The 26,268-nt window shown below is 32.5% G+C and overlaps 1 protein-coding gene across 1 annotated transcript in view; it reads right to left on the reverse strand.

Annotated features, from left to right (window-relative positions):
* LOC129230543 (B-cell receptor CD22-like) overlaps window positions 1-20,929 on the reverse strand; it is a 33,269-nt gene extending 12,340 nt beyond the window's left edge. Inside the window, exons 1-5 of the mRNA XM_054864947.1 lie at window positions 20,758-20,929; window positions 10,576-10,893; window positions 5,711-5,992; window positions 1,761-2,033; window positions 335-424 (exon numbers count right to left, since the gene is read on the reverse strand). Of these exons, the coding sequence (XP_054720922.1) occupies window positions 335-424; window positions 1,761-2,033; window positions 5,711-5,992; window positions 10,576-10,893; window positions 20,758-20,929 (1,135 nt within the window). The remainder of the gene's footprint in view (window positions 1-334; window positions 425-1,760; window positions 2,034-5,710; window positions 5,993-10,575; window positions 10,894-20,757) is intronic.
* Window positions 20,930-26,268: the final 5,339 nt, after the last annotated feature.

A 26,268-nucleotide genomic window follows, 5' to 3' on the forward strand; every position in this document is an offset into this window, starting at 1 on the left:
ACCGCCCAAAAATACAGATTTAATGTTCAATCGCTTCTGAAAAGGCCTTTTTGTTGCGTTTTTTTTTTTTTTTTAATTAGCAAATTGTAGGTAAAAGTACTTGAGTCACACATATACATTCATAATGAACGATCTGAAAAGTGGATACCATTTAATTTTAATGCATAGTGTCCGAGTGATCCCGTTCCAGCGGAGTTTTTTCCTGCGCAAGAATACGAGCCTTCTGTTGAAGCATTAACGCCATGCAATCTGAGGATGTTCTTCTCCGTAGATCCTTTGTCCGAATGGTGTCCAGAAGGGGTTTTCCAAACGATTTCTGATGCAGGAGGTCTACCTGGGTCTTCCATCTGACAAAAAAGACTAATGCTACCACCTTTAAGTGGAGTCAGTTCGTTTAGGGTTAGCTGAGCTGGTCCTGGGGGATCTAAAATAAAAGAGGTAATGACTGTTAGCATACATCCAGTTCAAATGAAATTGCTTTTTACTCCCTTTTACAAAAAAGGAAGTATTGTATTCGCGAAAAAAATTTCACTCAAAAATCGCCCTTAATTTCCATTTTGCTCACCTCCAAATGAATATTGAGATTTTTTTTCGACTAGACCACACGTAGATAAGTGCCTAAAAACGTATAGACACGCGAAATATCCATAATGATGATTTCCGAGTTAATTACAACGAATTTTCTCGTGACGTCTGTATGTACGTATGTATGCATGTGCGGAAGTGTGTATGTGCGGATGTATGTCGCATAACTCAAGAACGGTAAGTCTTAGAAAGTTGAAATTTGGTACGTAGACTCCTAGTGGGGTCTAGTTGTGCACCTCCCCTTTTGGTTGCATTCGGGTGTTTCTAAAAGGGTCTTTTGCTCCTTTTTGGGGGGAAATCATTGTTAATTTCGATGTAAACTCAAGTGGTGTTATGATTTGGCCGACACGTGGCGATATATCGCTAGTCTTTTGGTCGCCAAGTTTTGTTGCCAAGTTGGCGACAAATTTGGCGTTATTTTTTTTCAATCTGGTTCAATTTGGACACTGGTGGTGATATTTAGAGAGTAAACTATTGGATCACATTAAAATTGCCAGTAATGGGGAAATGACATTAAAGTGGAGTAAAAGGAAGTCATGTGATGCACACATCATCTCGTTTATAAAAGAACTAAAGCATAGTTAGAATGTCAAGGTCAACATAACAGAATCGCAGATGGTATAAAGTTTCTTCGAGAAAATCTATTAGTTACGGTTACATTATAAATTCGGTACATTTTATTACTGTACTTATAGCAAGAAAGGGAAAATCCATACTTTAAAAGCACACCAAATTTGCAAATAAACAGAGTTGGTTTTTTCGTAAGGAAACAATAAATTAGGGAAAAAAACTTTTAATGTTTATACACATTTTTATAACTTCTGAAAACAAAATATCAGTAAACTTTTATTTTCTATGAAGACAGATTGTTTGCTATTTATTCACTTATTAATGAAAGGGATACATACATGTTTTAAAGTTAAAACACTTTATAGTCTGCCTTAGCCTAGCGAAAAGAATGTGTATGAGAGTAAAGAGATAATGTTTAACTCGTAAAACACCGTATTTTCACTTTCCTTTTGTTTAGTACTAGCAATATTTCCTATAGTTTTGAGTCAAAAAAAAAAAAAGAATATGTAATGAAAGTCTTATTAATTAGCTAAGTTAATGTAAAAAATATTTGCAATATTCACATTCAGTATCTACTGAACGCTTTGTTTGTCTTAGGTACTTACAGTGAATGTCGAGGAACTGAGGTTTTGAGTTGTGACTCCAACCAGCCGAGTTCTGTCCTCTACAAGCATATTTCCCACTTTGGTGCCTTGTTAAGTTTTGAATAGTAAGCTGACTGTCTCCTGTACTTTGGTCCGCTAACAACTTCCCATTATGGTACCATTGCACGGAAATCAACACTAAAGGATTCCCATTAGTGGGTTGGCAAGATAAGACTACGTTTGACTGTTCTGTTGCTACAGCAGGATGGACGCTTATGTTAACTTCTGGCGGATCTGCGAAAAAAATTAAAGTTTAATGATCATTGAATTGTTCATAAAAATTTCATTCCAGAAATATGATGTCAAAGTTGGGAAATGTGGTGCAATGTGAACTAGCTTGATATAGTCAAGTGGCAAAATATTTTTAGTTTTCAGCGCCATCTATCCAGCAATAATTTAGCTATGTTCTCAAACATAAAGCGGATTCCAGTCAAAAAATAAATAGGTTTAAATTTCTTTGTACAGTAAAACCTGTGAAGTTAACCACCTAAGTTGACCGCTTTTTTCAGGCATGGAATTAGCCATCATCATATAAATCAACCTTTGTAAGTTGACCACCTGCTTAAGTTGACCCCTAAAGTAGTGCACCGCAAGTGGTCAACTTACGCAGGTTTCACTGTATATAAAATACAAATCATAAAATTTAATACATATGTTGCAGCATTTTGTAACTTATAAAAAACATTTTTGTTACAATGAAATAATATTTTTTTTTGCAATTATCATCTAAAATATCAATTGAGATTTACTGATGTCCTGTAGATTCCTTATTTAGTTAATTTTCTGCAAGCTCTGACTTTAAATGTCGAAATCAGTTTGTGTAGTTCAGGCGTTAACAAATGTGAAATAGTAGTTCTTTCTGTTCTCTTATTCATTCCTAAAATAATTTATTTATTAATTCATTCACTTATTTTCGTTTCCGTTCACTCTTTTATTTCACTTTTTTTCCTCATATATTAAATTAACTAATTAGTTAATTTATTTAATCGTTTATTCATTTATTCACTTATTTATTATTTCATTTGATGAAAAATATCAATTATCAAATCGAAAAGATTGAATTAGACAAATATTTAATTTTCCACTATGCCCCATGAAATGAATTAGTGAGTTTTTTCACTTTTTTTGGACACATTTACTCCAAAAATAGTAATTCTATGCAAGTTTAACTGTAAAATATATTGCTATTTCCCTTTGTTCAGTACTTTTCAAAATAAATTTATAATTTGTTCATTTTATGAAAGGTCTAACTATTTTATCTGAACTATTTCAACTTCCCATCATTTCCCACTTTATTATTCATTTAATGTTTTATTTACTATTTGGCTTTATGTCAAACTAAAGTAACTTTTCTTAAGATAAAAAAAACCCGAATGGAAAAAATCTTTAACCTAAGGCGGAATTTAAGAACATAAGCTGAGCACAGAAGGTTTACTATATAGAGTAAAACCTGTCTGCAACGATACTGTTGGGACCTAAAAAAATATTGTTATAACAGGTTATCTTTATAGACAAGTTGATTGTTTATTCTGACATTTTTTTCTTACCAAGGAAAATATCGTTATAAACAGGTTTATTGTTACAGACAGTATTGTTATACACAAGATTTACTGTATCATCGCCTCGAATCAACAGTAGGATATCTTACAGTTATTCCTAGGATTAGATGTCTTACTGTTGATTTGAGGCGATGATATGCTCGTGTACAGGTCGACGACTCGAGTATGCGTTAAGTCCTGATTTCTGTAGTAAAATGTTGTGACATTTTTTTACACGTATCATATTTTCTGGTGTTTTGTTTTTAATTTCGAATGAACCGTTACTGATAACAATGGAGTTCGAAAATGCATGCAACTATGATAAAGAGGAATTATCGGAACCTTAATTAACAGAGAATGGGGTCGTTTCCAAAATTTTAAGCATGCTTTTTTTCTGAAAGAGCATGCTTAAAAATATAGGATCTGACCATTTTTCAATTTGTTCAAGTTTAATATTTTTAAAAAATTACTTAAATCGGTGCGCTTTCATTATTTACGTTTCTGTCGTGTGACATCACAAATGATGAAATGCCATTTAGTGTTGCCATTCACGGAGAAAAATATTTAATTCGCATCTTTACTCACGTGTATTGGCAACGGTATGGTTGATAGCAAGCGTAGAGCGCAATATTTAATTCGTTTCTTGATTATCATAACGTGGAAAAGTGGTAGAAAGATGAGCCAAATTGCATCATTTGTGACGTCATAAAGACCACGCCTTGTTTTCAAAATCAGACATTTAAAAAAATTAATTAAAAAATAACTGTTGGGAAAATGAAAGTATTTTCTGGGTCCATGTTATTTTTTTACTCACTCTATCACTTTCAGTGACTAAAAGTAGTACTTTTGACTAAAGGAAACAACCCCATTATGAACGTTAAATTTCTGAAGCTCGTTTCAGCAATTTTCAGCATTAAAATTCTGAACATAGTACTGCCCTAAGCAGGTAAGCGGCGGTATCTGCAGAAATAAGTTTTCGACATATTTGAAGAAATGTGTGTTGAATTCAATAATAACTATACGAAAACATTGGAACTAGGCATTTTTTTCCTCGCCTTTTTTTCCGCAGAAACCAGCTATGCAAGTTGTACAATAAAACAGACTTGCAATACATAGCAAAAATGCAAAAAAAAAAAAAAAAAAAAAAAAATGAGAAATGACAAATCTGCAGTTACTGCCCTTTTCCTGTCCACGGCAGAGTATTCGTTAGGCAGATTATTTAAGTCGTTAGTTATAAACTTCTTAAAATTCGGCCATTTGGTGAGCAGTTTTTCTCACTGCAACTTGCAGATGTCGCTACCTTTCACAACTCTCCGATTTGGTCAAAAAATATTGAATTTTTAAAACAATATACAGAACTGGCCAAAAAATTTCGTAAAATTGAGATAGTTGTATATTTTTAAAGAGAAGCTACTAAAATTAGTATTCTTGATATTAAACTGATTTTTTTTAAGTGCAAGTGAGAAAAGCGGGTAATGAAAACAATTAGTAAAGTTCTGCATCATGGAATAACGAAAGAAGTGTTGCACAACCTTATGGCTTGTATAACTAAAAAAGCCCAAAATTATTGTATTTTGGTTGAATTGCGCTTATATATAAATACAATATTATATATTTATGCTCAGAGTAACTTAAAATTATATTTTTATTTCATTTTATTTAAGGGGAGCCGAAATAGATTTTAATTTTCGATCCATTTACTTGTTTTCTATTTTTTTCCTAAATTTAAATAATCACTTGTGTTCAACAGCTGAATCATACTTTGTATGTGAACTAATGTAACATTTTGACATAAAAAATATGATTTGAATTTAAAAAAAAAGTTCTTTCATGCTTGAAAGAACGTTGAGCTTCTAGCAGTTGTAATATTTTTGTCTTGTAATGTAACTCTGCAATTACGAATGCTTAACCTGCCGTCTGAGGTAAATGGCAAAAACTGCAAATCTTTTCGTTTTTCATTTTTTTTCTTTTGGCATTTTCGTCATCTATTGTACGTTAGTTTTGTTTGTCAAGATTGCTTGCTTGGTTTCCGCTATTAAAAAAAATATTTAAAAAAAATCCCTTCTAATTTCAACTTTTTCTATTGCTATTATTGAATCCAAAACGCGTTTCTTCAAATATCTCGAAAATTATTTTCTGCAGATACTACCGTTCTACCGTTTACCCGCTGTAGGCAGTATTAGTTTCATTTACAGTTTTATCTTTTAATAAATATATATAATTATCTCGCCAAAATTTGCACATTTTTTTTTCTTGTAACCAAAAGTGAGACCTGAATGCCAAACAACATATAATTGCTCCCAAAAATAATCTAAACTTATTGTCAGCGAAGTTTACGCGCTGGACGAAGAAAAAGAAATAACACAAACTTACATAAGACATTGAGGTTAATGGAATTACTGGAGTTTCCCCTTCCGAATGCATTCCTCACGTGACAAGAATAGGAACCAGCGTCTTTTCTGGAAATATTCTTCAATGTTAACAAAGAACTCGGAGTCGAAGTTGCGGCACTAAAGCTTTGTGGTACTCCATTTTTGTACCAGGCAATTTCAGTGACATTCGGTGGATTTGCGCTGAAGCTGCAATTGAGAATTGCCTCTCCACTTTCGTTAACACTCAGTCCTCGTGAAGGTTCGGCCGACACAAACGGTGGATCTAATGAACAAGAAAAAAGTATATCTTTACGAGTTGATATCTACGAGTATAGATGAATATATTTTCAAATATGTATATCTTTAAGAATTTAGATCTACGAGTATAGATGAATATATTTTTGAGTATGTATATCTTTACGAGTTTATATCTACGAGTATAGATTAATATATTTTCGAGTATGTATATCTTTACGAGAATATAGGCACATCTTTACGAGTATATGAATACGCTTATCTTTATGAGTGATTTATAATTTCCATTTAGCACTTATTTAACGCTATATATGTTAAAATAAAAATATAAAAATGTATGTATATATTTACGTATAATCGCAAAGATATACATATAAAAATCTTTACGAGAATATATGTATATCTTTACGAGAGTATATATGCATATCTTTACAAAAATATATGTATATATTTACCGGTAAAAAAAAAATGCTTACATCTTTACGAACGACTTAGAACAAGTGTTTCAAAGATATCTTGAAAACAGAATGAAATTGCTTTTTTAATTTTTTGGCTTGTCGATTGTTCTACAAAACTGTAGGCTTGTAGGTTGTTCTACTTCTATTTTGGTTTCAAAAAAAAAAAAAGAAGAAGAAGAGAAATACTTGACGTTAACTAAAGTTTTTCTGTTACTCTTTCTTTCGTAGAAGCTGTGTAATAATTCAGTCGATAAAAATGTCAGTCATTTAGCGAATCATAACAATTCTACGCTTAAACTCTAAGTATACGAGACGTAAGAGTAAATGAATCAGAAAATGTAAAAATATTTATACAATGCAATCGTTTTAAACCATTATTATGCTTTTAATTGAAAACAAACTTTATTATTTTTAAAATTAAGCTAGTTTATAAACCGAGATAATTTTCAATACATTTTTTTTTTTTTTGGAAATATATTAGAATCAGTAAGACGAAATTATATTTACTTAAAGAAACATGAAGTACATCTTTATCTGAAGAGAAAGATGAAACTTCAAATATTGAAAATTTAACTTTTTCTTCAGAATAAAGATATATGTTCAGTCTTATGTTACAATTCAGGTATAAAAAATTCAATTTATTTCCAAACTTAGTTTCTTTACTTTGAGTTATGCATAACCACGTACCAGAATGCATACTTTGTCACTATGACATTCTTCGAAAAATAATAACAAATCTTTTAAATGCATATTTTTCCCAACGATTATTATTTGAAAGTTATATGAATTCTAAAGCAGACAGTTAACTTTATGTCCTTAATTCGTCCAACTGTAGCAAATGTTTTGCTTTCAATATCAAAAAGTAATGTTTGTCTTTCGTATTAACGACTGCGAGACATTGTCCACTTTTCCAGGGACCATGAAATAATGAACTAAATATTTCATCAACTGAAAATTTACATCCACTTTGAAAAGTATCAAAAACCGATACTTTTTTCCCTTTACATACCTAAAAAAGAAATTTAAATAATAAATAAAACAAAACGTATTCACTTTTAATTTACATTAAACTGGCTAAATGTCACGCCAACAAATCGTTGCTAAATAAATGCAACTGGTTTGAAAGAACTGCATTAATTTAATACACTACAATGGTTGCAAAACACGAATAATCGGTTTTTTACATTTGTTTTGATGTATTTACGTTTCAGAGCAACGAAGCGTTTGCAATAAAAAAAAAGAATCAATATTTTTGAATGTCAATTTGAATACCATGAACGGCTTTGCGTTAAGCAACAGAAACAATATTTCCAAAAACAAGTTAATTAATCTTTCAGAATCTATTTTTCCAAATCAAAACGATAAATACCACGAGCTGCCATTTTTCAGTTTCCTAATTGTTCATTCAATTTGCATCCATCATCGGCCCTCGTAACTTGTTTCGAGGAAAGGAAGGAAGTTTAAAACTTCCTAATTGCTTTTCAATCGATCAAACAAACTGGATGTGTGCTTTTATTCTGGAAGTTGGTAACTTTTTTTAATTTTGAAGTTTATGAATAACATTTTCTGCTGTTTGATTGCGGTTAGTATTATCAAGTGCTTAATACTGTCAAAATAATAATTTTCCGGCCTACCCTTGTTTTTATTTCAAACCTCTCACAATGAAACAAATTGAGTACATGAATCTATTCTCGATTGCTTTTATAATTTTGAACTTGATGAAGAACATATTCTGTTCTTTGATTGCGGTTAATGTTATCAGGTGCTTAACATTGTCAACATAATCATTTTTTCAAATCAGAGTTCCTGTTTATTAGTTCACTGTAAAAAAATTCCGAAACGTTACTGGTTATTTCCGTGGAACGTCTCAGGATTTCACACGTTTTCACCTATTTCCCCGCAAAAACAAGTATTTTCACAAAAAAGTTTCCTGAATCGCTACAAGTTGCACACGTGCAGACGTTTCACTGTTGTGGAAAATATTTTTAGCAACCAGTTTAAGGATTGAATGAGCGTGTTTATTAAGTGTATCGGCCTATGGTTGCTTACGGCCTGTCCAGGTTGACTAAGCTTTTAATGATGTGCGAAAAAGTCAATGGATGGCCACAGTTTTGCAAAGCAGGAACTGCAGGCAAGAGATATGGCTGGTTCCTTCTTGCATAGCTTTGGCCGTGGTCGCTCTGATTTCTGTGGAGCCTTCTTCGTAAATCAGGAAAGTTCTAATAAATAACACTAGACCTACTTAATTTTTCTAGAAGATTCTAGAGACATAACTGGCTTTAACAGTGGAGATTTCGCATTTCTTCAGAAAGTTTCAAGGTTAATTTCAGAAAGGTTACTGACTATTAGCGGTAAACGTTCCTTGTTTTTCCAAGATATGTTACTGGAAGAAATTGGGCACATCAGCTGCCTATTATTTTCCAGTAACGTTTCTAAATCGTTTTTACAGTGTTTTTACTTCAAAGTTGTTGCTTTTTTTCAAACACATGGATTTTTAAATTATTTTCAATAAAGGCGAAAGACAATGAAAATAACAAGATAATGTACATAATCAATATAATCTGCTAAAACATAAAATCAGTAACGTAGTTTTTCTTTCTGACTTCCAAAAGTCCGCAATCCAAGCCATCCCCAATAATAAAGTTTCTAAGTTTAAACGAGTTCTAAACGAGTTTTCTGACTGACTTAAATTCAGTTTCCAATTTTGTGGTATTATAGTGGATTCCCTTCCAGTGTGGAGTATGAAAGAGCCGATTACCCCGCTAAGCAACGTATCGCTGCTTTAGAGACCAAATAATCTGTTGATTTTTCATTCCGCTAAAACTCTCATTAAAATGGAACTTGAGAATTAAATTCAAATTGCATGGTTCTACATTAACTAAGGGAAAAGGAACGTCTTTGTAATCATGAATCGGCGGTTGCGTACCTTCCAAGACGTTGTGCTGTTGCCATTTTTCTGCTTTTAACCTGACACGATTGCCTAAAGGCAATTCATTCAAAATAGAACTAGAGGACTCATCGGCTTGCATCCCATGCGATTATTGGCTTTTTATGAACAGTTTCAATCTAGGCACGTGCATTGCACGTACAGAATTTCATTGCATTATCGAATACTATTGAGAAGCAAGAAAGCCTGCCATTTGAATAAATGAACATTGGCCTTGACTTATTTGATGCCATTTTTGGAAACCTTCAATGTGTTTTACCGTGAAATATGACTCAAGTAACTTCATCTCTGATTGACGAAAAATTTAACTATCCCCTTTATTTAACAAAGAACGAAAGTAATCAGCTAGCTTTTGCCAATTACGTTCTCCGAGCATAAATACTGCTTTTTGACTTGTTTCTAACTTTGTAACTATTGCACTTTGGAAATAGTTAACCAATTGACGTCTGACCTATAGACTATTTATTTTGGTAACACACTACCTAGCATTTGTTACATCTGAAATTGAAACGATGAAATAAAGGATCTCAAATCGCATAACATTTAAATTTCACTTGCACTTTTGATCATCGTGCTTTTGTTTGAATTATTACTTATACATATTGCGAGAGAAAGAGAGAGATTTAACTACTTCTGTTTTCTCCATTTTTGTTTGCATTTGACAAATACTAGTTAATGCATCGTGAACTTAAACTAATTATTTCTTTATTTATAACTTTCACTTTAGTTTATAGTGTTCTTACATTTTACACGAAATGCAGTAGTAAAAAAATTACAATAACGGTTGTTCATTGGCAGTGTTTAAAGAAACTTTTCGTCAAAAGGGAGGGCTGAACTTTAATGATTTTCACAGAAAAATTAAAGTTGTGTCCTTAGTGTTGGAGTACATACTTAGTGAAAAAAGTCATGTGACTAGTCGGACCAATCAAAAAGACAATTGAGAGCGCCAGTTTACTTTGACTTTGTAATTATTTTACGCCCACAAAATTGTATACAGTGGAATCACCTTACAACGAATATCGATACAATGTGTTTGTATCGTAGATCTATGTCTACGAGATACATTTTCAGTCCCGATTTAATGCCCATAACACAGCTTGATTTCCATTGCGAGGAACACAATTTGCAGTTTCTTGAAGTTTGTATTATTCATAACGTGAAATGATACACCAAACAAATATATTTTTATACAAAGTGACTACTAACACAGGACATCGAGCATTACAGCATGAAGAAGAGGGTCTTTTTCCAAATGTCTCTGCACATCGTTCCCTCCCTGGCACCGGAATTCCCCCTGGTGGTCGTGGCGAGAGGCGATAAATACTAGAGTAGATGATGTCCTCCAAGTGGCATCACTCATAAGATCTCTTGAGGCAGGTGGTTGGGGCATCACTTCAAGAGATCTATTGAACCACTTGATATCAGATGGTGGTCGCGCGCCTTCTACGGTGCACGTCAGAGATACCATCTCTCCTGCTACAACGGGTGTAGTTGGACCTCTCACACGCAGAGATATTGGTTTTACTGAAAGAAAAATGAAGTTTTGTTGATAAGTTCATGATATTACTTTTTGAAAAAAATGCACTATTCATACACACGCATTCATACACACGTATTCATGAACACGCATTCTAACGTTTACGATCATTTGAGTTCGTTGTTTGCATATTCTACTCTACATAACTTGAACGAAATATCCTCTTCACTGCTTAAGAAGCTATATGCATAAAAGAAAAAATGCATGTTGATTTTTTAAAACTTATATTTCCGAAACGTTTATAATTGCGAAATTCTCCCCAATGAAAAAAAATACATTGGTGGTGAGCACAGGCCATTTTCGTAATGGTTCCCTGAATTGTTTGAAGAAACAACACTTTTTTTACTCAGATATTTTTTAATGCAAATTAATTGATATACATGTTTTCAAAATCAAATCACGGTATAAAGATAACTTCTTCAGAAGATTTAACACAAATAGAGTGGAGAAACCGTATATTGCTAAACACACTTTCTTTTCTATAAATTTTCATGACAATGCTGCATACTTACGAACAAAAAATATAGTTTCATAATTTTTCGGGAATACGGGAACCGCTGTAAAGGTCGTCGGTAGGACTTAGTTAAGAATTAAACATAAAAAAATTCCTGCTTTTTGTTCACCCAGTTCATACATTATTCATCTTTAAACGTTGTAGCAATTTAGGCGTAGAAGAAATGGTAGATTTTGAAGGCAACAAAGGCAGATAACACGCCAATAATCATTTTCCCATGTTTTTCGAAGAACAAAAATAACTTTAGAATTCTCCATTATATGCTCCTTAATTTAGGTACATGAAGCAAGTTTTCGTAAAGCATTCCACAAATGACATATTGAATATTAACTCGCAAAGAATCCTACAACTAAGAAAAAAAAAATTTAACATCAAGAAATGAAAGAATAAATATTTAAAGTTTGCATGCATTAAATATAAAGAAGTTATTTCATTGCTTAAAGCTATACAATATGTATCTGAAATCTTATTTCTTTGGAATAGAATTTCGTTTAATTATAGTATCGGTTTTTATCAAATTTAGATCCAAAAACCAAAAACGAAATAGTAATTTTTTTTTTTGAAGAACTACTCAAAGCACAACTCTTCATTTCACTGTGCTCCTTATTAGGTTTTCTAAAGCCAAAAGATAAAATGTTACAATAAAACTGTACTTCAAACATTTATGTCTAGAATAAATCAGAATGTAATTCCACATAAAAAATAAGGAAAATGCATGTAGATTTGAAGTGCTTTACATTTGCAAAAACCCAATCTTATTTATCGATATTTCTAAGACATCAAAAACTTTAATTACAACAAGAAGTACTCAACTACTGCCAAAATCAATCCTCCCTTAAGGTAAATTCTTCTAACAAGGAAGATAAAATAAACTGAAGAGATCCTTTAAAATAAATTTCGAAACTTATTCTATCCACTCCTTTCTGAATTAAATAAATAAACGACTTAGCTGTACCTGAGAGGCACTTTTCGATTAGAATTTTCCAGAGAATCATTATCTTGGAGAAACGATTCAACCGATAGCAGTTTCATTAAGTAGGCAATCGTAGTGCGTCTTAGAATTAAGTTTAAATTAACAATAGCGAGTTTCTTAATCATTTTCCGAAAAGTCTTTAATGATTTCATTTTTAAGGCTTTATATAAGCAGCTTAGAGTAAAACGGATATGATTAATAAACTCTAAGCGCTCAACATAAGGTGTATTGTTAATATATAAAATAATCAGAAAGAAGAATTATCCAATGATTCATAAGATGTTCTTGTTAAATCAGATAGAGATGTAAGTTGATTGTTTGGGAGAGTTGAGTTGTTCAAACATTTAGGATACGTTCTGAGAGCAGAATTCAGAAGTTCTTAGGGCTTGATGTTTTTTTTTTCTTTCGAGATATTCGTAAATAGTTATGGGTATGTGGGATAAAGTGAAGTGGTGAAATATTTCCTCTGTTAGCGCCACCTATCCGGAAATATTTTAACTATGTAGTAATACGGGTAGTTTGTTCCAGTCAGGAAAAAGTTATCTCGGAGGATCAAAGCATATGATAGTACACGAAATTTTAAGAAATTGATTCTCACACTATAATATTTTATTGCAAGTCAAAGCATTTTTTGTTGTTATTAAATGATCAAGTTCTGGTTCTTAACATTTTAAGCATTAATTGAAAAGTACTAAAATTTGGTGAAGTGTTTATTTATTCAATATCTTACTTTTTACTTTCTTCTATATCTAATATATAGAAGAAAGTATTGGATTCGTGCAAATTTTCGAATTTCGAATTTTGACGGATTCGAACGTTTTGAGGTGTGCTGAGTCCATTTCGACCATTTTTGGAAAATGTCTGTCTGTCTGTGTGTGTGTGTATGTATGTATGTGTGTGTGTGTGTGTGTGTATGTATGTGTGTCACGTCTGTGTGTGACCAGTTTTTTGTGGCCGCTCTACAACAAAAACTACCGCATGAAATCGAACGAAATTTAGTACACATATGTGCCCCTATGTGAACTTGTGCCCATTAGTTTTTGGCGCGAATTCCTCCAAGGGGGGTGGAGCAATGGGACGTTTTTCGAGTTACGCGTGCTTGCTATTCCTCAGGAAGTTACTGGCGGAATCAAACAAAATTTGGTCCATATGTTGGTATTAACAGGAACAGGTGCTGATTCAATTTTGGTGTCAATAACTCAAACGGGGGTTGAGCTATAGAACGTTTTTTGTCGTCAATTGTGACTGCTGTATCTCAAGAAATAATGAACGGAATGAAAGAAAAATTTATCGGCAAGTAGCCCTTAGTGGGTATAAGAACTGATTTTATTTTTGTGTCAACAGCTAAAAAGGGGGTAGCGCAATCACCCGTTCTTTTTCTCCATTTTGAGTGCCCTATCTCAAGAAGTAATGCTACGTTCTGGTTGAAATTTGGAATATATGTGAATCCATATGTAAACAGGCTTTGGTTCTATTTTGACGCCGATCGCTCCAAGAGGTGTTGATTTTTTTTTTTTTTTTTTTGCGAATAAAAATATTTTTATTAATGCAACAATAAGAAAGATAAATCGTAATAGATTGTCGTCTGCGTATTTCTCGTGATTTTAATTGTATGGAAATGATAGGAAATATTATCTCAATGATTTAAAATTTTTAACTGTTGCCATCTTATGTTTGTTAATGAATAAAATATTTGTAATTCATTCAAGCAAGGCTTTTAAAATAACTTTCAATTTTCGCTCTTTGCTTTGCTTTTGCAATAATTCAGACATTGGGATAGTCGTCAAGTTTTTGCATGTGTCATTTTGTTTTTGTTGGGAATATTGCTTCCTCGTCAAGCATGGGGAGGGATCAGAAAAAAAAAAAAGAAAAATATAGAAGGAAGTTTCGTGATGGCCACAACATACTAGTTTATTTTAAATGTCTTGTACAATTGTACAAGATTGTAATATTGTACAATTAGTCAAGTGCACGCATTGAAAGTGAGAAGGTTCATTTGGTTTACTTATTGAATCACTTGAATCGATTATCTCAGAAAGGGCATACATAAGTCCAACAAATGCAACTTTTCAGGAATCAATAAAAAGTGATTATTTCATTCAGAAATGAACTAAATTCTACGAAATTTTTTACAACTAATCTAGTCACAAATAACATCATTACCTCACCTTAAATTACGTTTCATTTCGTCACTGAAATTAATTTTTTAAGAAATTAATTTTTTTTTAAAATTAATTTGGTCTTATGCCCTTTCTGCAATACATATCCTGAAAGAGTAATTTAGAGTGATGAAAATGTAAAGAAAATTTAAATCAAGTGAAACAGATTTGTTTCAAACTGTTTTATGATAATAAAAAATAAGGTGACAAAGTGACAAAAATAATTAGGGAAATCCGTATGTATAAATTCATTTTCTTAATAAAATAACATCGTCTATTTTCCTCTTTCTCTCGTCTTGTTTCAGTGAAATAATCAAGTCTGGTGTAAAAAAATTAAAAAAATACAAAAACTAACAAACTGAGATAAAAAGCAAAAGTTTTACATGCGTATAAAACTAGGGGAAGGTTGCCCTCAAGGAGCAGGTTTCATGACTAGACCGCGAAGATATTTCCCGTACCAGAGTTTGTGCAGACGAGTAATCAGTTTTAGTACCTTCCTTTGTCTGAAAACAGTCTACTGCAGAGTCGTCAAGCATCTGAAATTACTTCATCGCATTGTTAATTGGTCAGATAAGATTTCGACCATTATCTTACTAATTATTGTGATTTTCATTTAGCAATAACTTGCTTTGAAGATCACTGATCAATTAAACGTAAACATTGACTTAAAAGAGCGCTTTTTCAGTACAATTCCCCATACTCTATGTTTCATCATGATTTGTCATAGCAGTAACACCTATAAGAGTATTCAAAATGACGCTGTTGCTATCATTGGACCAGTATGTGTTTTCACGAATGGATCACATGACTAAGTGGTTCGTTTATTGAAAATCACATAGTGTTGCAATTTTAGCTCAATTACCTTTGAAAAATGCTCAATTGTTTTTATTATAATTTCACCTCAATTTTTTTAATAAAATTAATTAAAAATTTAAAACATAATGACACAGTTTCAAATACTTTTACTGTTCCAGAAAAATGCAAAAACTAGTAAAATATGGAAAGTGGACAAGTGAGAGCATGTAACGTGTTGCGGTAGCTAAAAAAAATGGTGGTATGGACCTTAACGAAATCTGCCGACAATATGGAGTCCTGAAAGCAACTTTAAACAGTCGCATGGAAGATAAAAACTGGTTTGTTGTTACTTTAGTCGCTCATCAAAAATTTAGGAATAAAATTAGTTAATCACACACACATATTTTGAAACTAGAGAAGACTTTTTTGGAAATCCGAAAATTTAGAGGAATTGGCTTTTCAAGAGGCTGAGAAAAATAACATGTCCCACAGATTTATTTAAGACAAAAAGTTTTTTAGTACTATATTCTCATGTAGTTTGAGACTTAAGGTTCTGGTTTCAGCAATAAAATTATCAATAAGTTCTTTGACATTTTAGAGATTTAGTACAATCTTGCGTCGAGAGAAAATTTTCACATTGGATTTAACAAAACTCCCAACAGTTCAAAAGATGTTGTAAAGATATTAGCTAAGAACGGTGTTGCACAGGTTGAGAAAATATCGAGTGGTGAACGAGGTGTAATGACAACAGCGGTGTTTTGTGTGAGTGCTGGGGCTTTTTTATGTTCCTCTTATCCGAAAATAAAACACTTTAGAAAATAAACCTTTTTTTTTCTTTTCCGTATTGTTATTTGTAGTGTTTATTGGTTGCCTGCTATAAATATTTTTAAGTTACTCTTTGGTTTTTCAATTTGAGAATGTGGTCCATCAATGGAAACTCGATGGTCCATCCATAGCAACCGGTTGTAATGAATGGACCACATGCTAAAATATTTATTTTTAATTTTCATTCTTTATTGTGCATATTTATCATGAAAGTGAACTTTATTGTTGAAAGAGGAATATACTGAGAAATTATTCCTATAATTAGCGTGAAATATTTGTTGGATTTCCTTTCTAAAAAAATCGAAAACTGCTATGTGGTTCATTGATGGCAACCTTCCACTATATTCATATTCATCAAATAAATCCTCCATGGAAATCTTCTTTTCTACCCCTCTCTTGTCTAGTTTTGTGTACCAAGTTCGATGTACATATTAGCATAAATATGTTCAAAATTGCACCGAATAATCAGCTTGATATTTGTTATTTCTTCCAACAATATCAAAATTTTCCCTTCATACTTAATATTGGCAATGTGGTTCAGCCGACAGGCGTTACTTTTTAATATTCTCTTGAAAACCGTCTATAAAATGCTAGACTGAAACCGTTCCTTTGATGTTATATCAAATATTTAAATATTAGGAATGTTGAGAATTGAAAACATTTGTCGCCCAGTAGAATCTTTTTACAAAATCTCAATTTCAGATGTAAGTCCTCTTAAAAAATGCAGGGCACCTGTTTTAGCAGTTACAGAGTTCATCGTTTTCAATAGATTTGACGGTGAATCTTGATGTAATTTCAGGATTAGAGATTGGATTTCACATGGTTAAAATTTGTCATATCTCTTTAACATTCGTAATTTCTTCAGGGTTATTTCTAGAAAAAGTCTCCAGCAGTGTTATTGTTATTTGACCAGCGTATATCTCACTGAAAGCATACTATTTTTTTTCGCATCTTAATAGAGTAATGTTAATAAAACTCCCGAGAAATTAGCAATTTTCATTCCGATTCCGTGATTTCGAATCCCCCTCTAACCCCCCGAACTAACGAACCCTTCCATTACCGAAAGTATGCTAGATCAAAGGAGTAATTTGTTTTTACTTCATTACGCCAAAAAATCTAGTTCTTCTATGATCTTGCCATTGCGTCTAACTATTTCTTCCTTCGCGTTTAGTGCAGAAAGGGCATAAGTCCGGGACTTCCTTCCTACACCAATCGATGTCTCTACATACAAATATTAGAAAACCACAGCTAACTCAATTTTGAAAAAAATGTGACGTATGCCCTTTCTGCAACAATCGATTCACTTACATATAATTTTTTAAACTATGTTTTACTTATGTTCCTTCCTTTAGTAATTCACTTACTTATTAATTCATTTAGATATTTTATTTGTCATTCATTATTTTATTCAATCATTTATTTTTCTCACATTGCATTAATTTACTTACTTATTTTTTTTCGTTTATTGTTTCAATATCTCTTAATTTATTTATCTATTCTTTTATTTCCTTATTCATTTGATCAGACTAAATCAGATTTAAAGATACAGACAGCTAGATTTAAAAATACAGAAATATTTGGTTCAAATATGTTATGCTATAGAAAAGATTGTGCTTGTAAGATATTTTACTAGTTTTCTATATCAAAGCTTTTTTAAAATTTTTGCAAAATCGAAATACAGGCATGTCTTTCTTATCAAAATTAAAATGGCTGATATTAAGAACTATGACATGGAATAACAACTCGACGTCACTGCTGAGAACAAAATTGATGACTTTCAAGACAAAAGTAAGGAATGCAAATTCTTTATTGATGCAAAGATGCCATGTTCAAGAAAATCTTGAACATTATACCGACAGAACAGAGTTAAACACGGGACACGTAAACATGAAATTGCAGAATTAAGATTTAGGGAAGTATGGTTTTAGCAGAAGAAAAGTCATTTAAACTAGGAAAATTCAAGTTGCTGTCTGAGATCAGTGAGCATCAGAACCAATCTTTAAACAAGAAAGTATGGCGTCTAGCGGAAAAAGGATAATTTTACCTCGGAAAAACTAAAGTTGCTAGCTAATGCCAGTGAGTTTCATTATAAAGTTTTAGAAAGAGAAGCAAAACGTTTGGCAGAACATTCAGAACATTTGACTTGAAGAACTGAAATTGCTATCTGAAATCAGTGAGTTGCAGAACGAATCATTGGACAAGAAAATATGACTTCCAGCAGAATAAAGATCATAAGAACTCGAAAAATCAAAGTTGTTATCTGGGATTAGTGAATTACAGAAAAAATATTTAAACAAGGAAGCATGGCGTCAAGCAGAGTAAGAATCATTTAATCTCGAAAAACTTGAACGGCTATATTGCTATCTAATTACAGTGAGTTGCCGAGCGAATTTCCAGACAAGGAAATATGGAGTTCAGCAGAAGAACGATCATTTGAACTCAAAAACCCAAGTTACTATGCTGCTATCTAAGATTAGCAAATTTCAGAACGGATTATCATACAGAGAAGGAAGGTACTTAGCAGAAGAAAGATCATTTGAACTGGAAAAAGTCAAGTTGCTATCTGAAACCAGTGATGTAAATGTCGGAACACACCATGGACTCGAACCGGATGAGCATTCAGCTTAAAAATGTTTCGGCAACGTATAATCCTAAACGAGCTGATTTGTGCATCACATGACTTCCTTTTACTCCAATTTAATGTCATTTCCCCATTATTGGCAATTTTAATGTGATTCGATAGTTTACTCTCTAAATGTCACCAACAGTGGCTTAATTGAAACCAAATTAATAAAAAAAATCGTCAAATTTATCGCCAAGTTGGCGACAAAACTTGCCGACCAAAACACATGCGATATATCGCCAAGTATCCGCCTAATTGTAGCACAACTTGAGTTTACATCGAAATTAACAATGATTTCCCCCAAAAAGGGGCAAAAGATCCCCATAGAAACACCCGAATGCAATCAAAAGGGGAGGTGCACAACTAAATACCACTAGGAGTCTACGTACCAAGTTTCAACTTTCTAGGATATACCGTTCTTGAGTTATGCGACATACATACGTACATACGCATATACGCACATACATACATACGTACATACAGACGTCAAGAGAAAACTCGTTGTAACTCACTCGGGAATCGTCAAAATGGATAGTTCGCGTGTCTATACGTTCTTAGGCACTTATTCACGTGTGGTCGAGTCAAAAAAAAAAAAAAAAAAAACGCAACATTCATTCGGGGGTGAGCAAAATGGAAATTAAGGTCGATTTTTGAGTGAAAATTTTTTCGCGAATACAATACTTCCTTTTTGTAAAAGGAAGTAAAAAAGGGCGATACATTCTATTTCTCAACACTATTTAAGCTACAAATGATTATTTTGGGTGTCCCGGATACAGTCGAACTCGCTTAATGGAATAGCTATTTTGCCACGAAAAAGTATTCTAATATGCGGGATATTCCATTAACCGAAACCAAAATAACACATTAGAGTGACTTGGTACTTTTAAAATGTATTATGTGAAACGGGATATTCTTTTAACCGATTTTCTAATAAGCGGGCTTGACCTTAGCACAATTGATACTTAAAAATCATAGCTCAATTAGTTCTGAATTACATATTCGAATATATGTTAAGAACGAAGACAACAGTTTCTATACTATAGAGGTATCAATTCACAAGCTTATGAGGTTAATGGTTATTTTTCAGTTAACTTACAAAATATTTTGCATAAATTGAAATTGAGATGAGTCATTTGATTGAAGTTTAGAAGAATAAAGTTTTGAACTTTGATAAAAAAGTATGGGCAGGAAAAAAGTCTGTCCGTGTCTAAACTCAAATTAATCCCGCTAAAGAAATTTAAAAAAAAAATATTTCTCTACGCAGCAACTAACTCTCTTTGCATGGTTCTTTTCTGCGTAGGCACCACGGAAACTCAACAATCTGCACTCTACAATTTTGTCAATTTATCAAAACTAACAGAGATAGAAATAGAAATAAAAACTGTTTTTAAAAGAAAAGATATACAAAATAAATATGAATAAACATTTTCATTAAGTTATTTACAGTGATTGTACTTTGTTTCGTTACGTTTGTAACACCAAGCATGGAACTTTCGTCGCTATTTTCAATACGGTTGGTTGGCCATGGGCAGGTAATCGACAATGTCTCAAAAAAAAAATGAGTTTTCGAAATATTTGAAAAATGCGTTTTGGATCCAATGCTATCAGTAGGGAAATGTTGTAAATAGACTTTTTTTTAGCGCTTTCTTTTCAGCGGAAACCTAATAAGGAAGCTTGTACAATAAAGAAAACGAACAGTAGATGGCAAAAATTCAAAAAATGAAAAATTTGCAGTTACTGCCCTTTATCTGCCCACGACAATAGGTTTATAGGTTTCACATTCCTTTTGTATGATTTATATGTTACTCCAGTTTTCATCAGGCAATTCTACCTTTGGTCAGACAGTCAAACTGACAGTCTTCAGCTAATAAGAAGGCTTCCATCTGAGGTTTGCCTGACTGAGAGTAAAAGTTTGGTTAATCTTATGCGTTAGTAAGACTAATACATTCCTATGTTGCTTACCATGGACGTCCAGCTTCACCCATATTAACATTGGAGTCGGAACTGCTTCACTCTCAACTCGACATTCAAGTCTTCCTTCGAGATCCCATCGAGATAGGACAAGTTTTACTGAAGACACTACTTCACTTGAACCATCTGGAGTTTCTTTTGAAACAATCTCTACGCCATCCATATTATTAGTTCCATTCCGAAGGAACATTTTAGGAGCTGGCCTGCCACCTGTGGATCTGCATTCAATGAAAATCGTCTGTCCTTCCAGAAATGGTCCTAGATTGGTACCGTTGGTAACGTTGGTGCCAGAGATGTGAAGCTCTTGTGGTTTTGGTCTCACTGTAAAAGAAATACAGGTTATGTTACGAAGGAAATTCAAGAATTATAAATCATAAAAAAATCAGAGGAAACATTATTACAGCACATTAAAGGGTCTAAGGACCCGAAAACTTCAAAATGTTCGATTTTCTGGAAAAATATATGTTATGCCTAGTTTAATTCTGAAAAATTTGATACCTTATTTATTACCATACGCAAAAACTTTTCAAGTTATCGAAAAAATGCGTATACTTTCCCCATAGAGATTTATGTTAACAACAGCTGTTTAAGCCTCTTCTTCTCAGGTTGCTTTTCCTCAGGTTTCTCGTTTTGCGTGCATGATGTCTCAAAAAGTTTCTTATATGTTTCCGCATAACTTTTTGTGCATGTTTGTCTGGTTTATTTTTAAGATCTGAATCTAAATTTATTTATTTATTTTTATTCATTATTTATTTACTTTTTAATTTTATAAGTTATAATCAAAATTTCCCGAAATTTTGAGAGGAAATTTATTTTTTAATGCTAACTGTTATTTTTAGTTAAAATTTAGGTTCAGAAAAAGTTTTACGGAAATACATAAGAAACTTTCTAAAATATCATGCGCGCAAAACGAGAAACCGGCACCTGAGAAAAAGACGCTTAAACAGCTGCTGTAAACATAAATCTGTAATGGGAAAAGTTTACGCATTTTCATTATAACTTAAAAAGTTTTTTGCGTATGGCAATAAATACGGTATCAAATTGTTCAGAATTAAATTATGCATAACAAATTTTTTTTTCCAGAAAATTGAATATTTTGAAGTTTAAGGGTCCTAAAACCCCTTATGTTGAAGTCTTAACTGACAAAGCTTGCTCGTTCAACACTATTATTAACACTTATCTTCGTTCCGTGTTTTAGAACTTAACTGTAGCTTTGCCACTGTTGCGCATAAAATTTCTTGCTGCAACAATGAAATCGGGTTTTTCAGTGTTTTCATGTACAATGCCGGCTAAAAAGAACTTCACAATTGGTTGGCAATTAAAAACTTTACGTGCAAACTTCTTGACATGATTTTATTGGCATGCTCCCTAGTGAATTTGCCGAATACCAAATATTCGGCTTAGGTTGTGGTTCTTCCTCTTTGTTCTGTTTTGTTGGACTCAAGAATGTGTTTTTTTTTTTTTTTTTTTTTTTTTTTTTTTTTTTTAAGAGAGAGAGAGAGAGAAAAAAAACCCGATATTCTGTATATGAAATGCTTTAATACCATTTGTTAGATCAGCGCATCATGTTCAGTTAATAAATATTCTTAGTTTCTTAACTTGTATTTAAATTATATTCATAAAGTAACAAAGTGATAAGTTTTTAATATTTATCAATTTAATCGAATACTTAAGATAAAAAAATATCAATGAGGGATTAATGTTCCTTATTTAGAAGAAAAACAGTAATACATAGCATTTTTAAAACATATTTTTTTGCGTAAAATTAAAAATGATTTCAAATTATACCATTCGAGCTGCTCAGGTATGTATGGTGTACAATGGAATTTATATCAAGACTTATACACGATTTAACTTTTCCTATTCAGCTTATAACGCCAAGTCTTTTCAAACTGTTTAAAAATTAAATCATAAGTAAAAGGATGAGAATTTGTTTTCAGATTTTTTGAACGCATTATTTTTAGATCAGAATATTCTTTCTGAAAGTTATTAAACAAACACATATTTTTCCAACTCATTACCTTGGTTTCAAAATGTTTATTTTCAATCATGGTGATTGTTTTTTTTAATTTTTAAGCGATACAGTACCGAAACATAATGCGTTTTTTTTTAAATAACCTTCACGACAAAAGCATGGAAGAAGATTAATTTTAGTTCATTTTTACTTCCTTTTACAAAAAAAGGAAGTATTGTATTTGCGAAAAAATATTCACTAAGAAATCGACCTTGATTTCCATTTTACTCACCCCCGAATGAACATTGAGTTTTTTTTTCCTTCGACTCGAGCACACGTAGATAAGTGCCTAAGAACGTATAGGCAGGCGTTCTTCATTTTGACGATTCACGAGTTAATTACAACGAGTTTTCTCGTGACGTCTGGATGTACGTATGTATGTTTGTGCGTACGTGTGGATGTGCGGATATGCGTATGCATGTCGCATAACTCAAGAACGGTATGTCCTAGAAAGTTGAAATTTGGTACATTGACTCCTAGTGGAGTCTTGTTCTGCACCTTCCTTTTTGGTTGCATTCTTGTGTATCTAAAGGGGTCTTTTGCCCCTTTTTCGGGAGTAAATCATTGTTAATTTCGATGTAAACTCAAGTGGTGTTATAATTTGGTGGACATTTGGCAATTAAACCCCAGTCTTTTGGTCGCCAAGTTTTGTCGCCAACCTGGCGACAAATTCGGCGATTTTTTTTCTTTTTTTTAAGTTCTAAATTTTTCTTTCTTTTTCTTTTTTTTAAAATCTGGTTTTAATTTGGCCACTGTTGGTGATATTTTGAGAGTAAACTATTCAATCACATTAAAATTGCCAATAATGGGAAAATGACATTAAATTGGAGTAAAAGGAAGTCATTTGATGCAGACATTAGCTCTTTTAAAATTATAGTTAAAGTAGTCACTACAATGTTGCTATTCTGAATTTAAAAAACGTTGAAGCTGCACCAGCTATGTCTGAGCAGTCGAGGTTAAAGACAATTAGTAATATGGTGTTGAAGTGTGAGGAACGGTTTTTGACCCCTATGTACAAGGACGTCCCGATAGGAGGTCACGGGAGGTCACTAAGGCCTCTCAAAAAACTCCTTATTCGGCAATTTTCGTCTGACGATATGGAAAAATCACCATCATGCGGCAAAATTTGGAGTTCCATTCGGTAAATTGTGAATTTATGCCTCCCAAAAAAATTAGTTTGGGGCGCCTCTGCGTATGTAAGAGACGAACAGCACCTCAAACTACTGAAAATCAACCCAGGCATCACACCTCAAGACATATATAAGTATATGATTCAACTTATAAATTTAAATTTCAAATTTATTTATGAAGTGACCAGTTATGAGCATACGGAATGAACATCAATCTTAAAACAACAACTAAAACAGGTTAAAACAAAAGTAAAATTTTCTATTCCAGAATTTAAAGTTGCCGTTTAAAATTTCGATAAAATATTTTAACCTCGCAAATAAACTTCAAAAGACTACTTTTTAAAGTAAAGCTTTTTAATGACTTAGAAAAATCTTGCGATCAAGTACTTGAGATTGAACAACTATGAACAATAACATGGTATTTTCTCTGTTTAAAATTATGAGTGAACTTTGCCAAGTGCCGAAGTGCCTTTTCATACCTTCAACTCACTGCAATAGAAGCATTAATAACTTTTTTTTTTTCAACTATTGAAAAGTTTCGTTCATAAAAGTTGTCATTTGAATTGAACATAGCTCATGTTTGTATAAAGGAATGATTTATTTTACATTAAAAATAAAATGCTGACGTAAATTCCACTTTAAATCGGTTTTCGATATATTTTCAAAAATTAAACGGAACATTTAACGCGAACTACATTGAAGCAAATGAAAAATATCTTGTGCAAACCTCAGTTTAGTGGCACAAGGAATAACTATTTGACTCTGAGCAATATTAGTTCGAAGAAATGGCTGAGATTGCAATTTTTCAAAAATTCTGTGACAAGTTCAATACAGGAATAAATACTCTACCTATCAATTCATTTTTAAGGTATTTGTGTTCATTGAAATTAAAGTTACTCGTTCAATTTCGAATGCTCTTTTTCTGTTTGCCGAAGAACTTCAAAAGCGAGCACTTTATACTGCTTCTTTTTCTGAGAGCTCACATTCAACGTAGAGTATTCCAAGAAAAATGTGAATCAGTACACAGACTGAAGGTAAATACCCTGCTGAAGCGGGAAAATTTTACTTTCTGTTCCTTAAGTATACATGAACATAAATTGAAGAAAAAACTCTTATTCATGTTCGGGAACGATATTTCACTCTAAAAGCCCGCGCTTTCTTTCCCTTCTATGTTTTTCTTTGCATAGAACTTTTTCCTTTGCCTAAAATCACTTCGTAGATTCAATACAAATCCTAGACTCGCTCTTAGTAGAAGGGGGGAGTTTGCAACGGTGCGGATGAAAATGGGGTAAGTCCGGCGAATCTTGTCAAACGGACAAGAGCTTTTGGAAATTCTTCATGGAAAGTACCCTGAAATATTCGTCTCAACACTCTTAAATTTATGATGATGCTAGGCTTGCAATTGAGAATGCTTTGCAAAAATGTCTATTTTTGTGCTTCAAATGCATTAACCTCTTTTCTATGTACGATTGCAAAGCTTGCGAAATAGAAAATACGTTCATACTTTTTTTTTATTAGTTTAATCTTCATGTGCACTGATTGTTTAACAGATTGTTTTGATTGTTTAAGAGATATAAACTTTTATCATGAGTTACTTTAGAATGAACGGTTAGTTTTACAGAGTAGGCTACTAAGTAAAACAGTTCTGTTGCGAAATTTTTTTAAACGGAACTATAAAATGAAGACAAAATTATTAACATCAACTATATAGGTTCTAAATATAGTAAAATGAGAAAAAAACGCAGTTACGAGGATAATAAAACTATAGATTTTTTTTACTTGAAACAATATTTTAGCAAAACTGGCTTTTCATACAACTTCAAAATGGAAAGGTTTTTAAAATTATTTTTATAAAGGTAACTTGTTGTTTTTGAGTTCAAAGTTAACCAGCAGTTTTAGGAAGAATTTTTAATTTATAATATTTATATTGTGAATAAAATGTCGAAAATCAAGAAAGTGATTTTTCAAGATGCAGTAAATTGCCAGCACCTAGATTACAGCATGATTATGCAGCATATAGAAGTTTCCTTGGGCACTCGTTGGCTTTAAATGCCCACAACAAAATTAAATCCCTAGTGCAGTTCCACCGCTCAGGAGCCTCTATTCGGTGGAAATTGGGCGTCAAATTTGGCTGCGCCATTGACAAAGGTACCTCAATGGTGAGTCATGAAAGTCATATCGGGAAAACAAACTATGTCAGCAAAAGTCTAACGCCTCTAGCGCAGACCCATTAGAGAGAAAAAAAAAACTAAAATTTTCAAAAGTGCTTCTCTAATTTATATTTTAATTACAAAATAAATTTTAAGAACCTTTTAATCAGACTCTCATGATTAATCCAGCTAAATATGGCGATCAAGA

The sequence above is a fragment of the Uloborus diversus genome, chromosome 9 (assembly GCF_026930045.1).
Source record: "Uloborus diversus isolate 005 chromosome 9, Udiv.v.3.1, whole genome shotgun sequence".
Lineage (NCBI taxonomy): Eukaryota > Metazoa > Arthropoda > Arachnida > Araneae > Uloboridae > Uloborus > Uloborus diversus.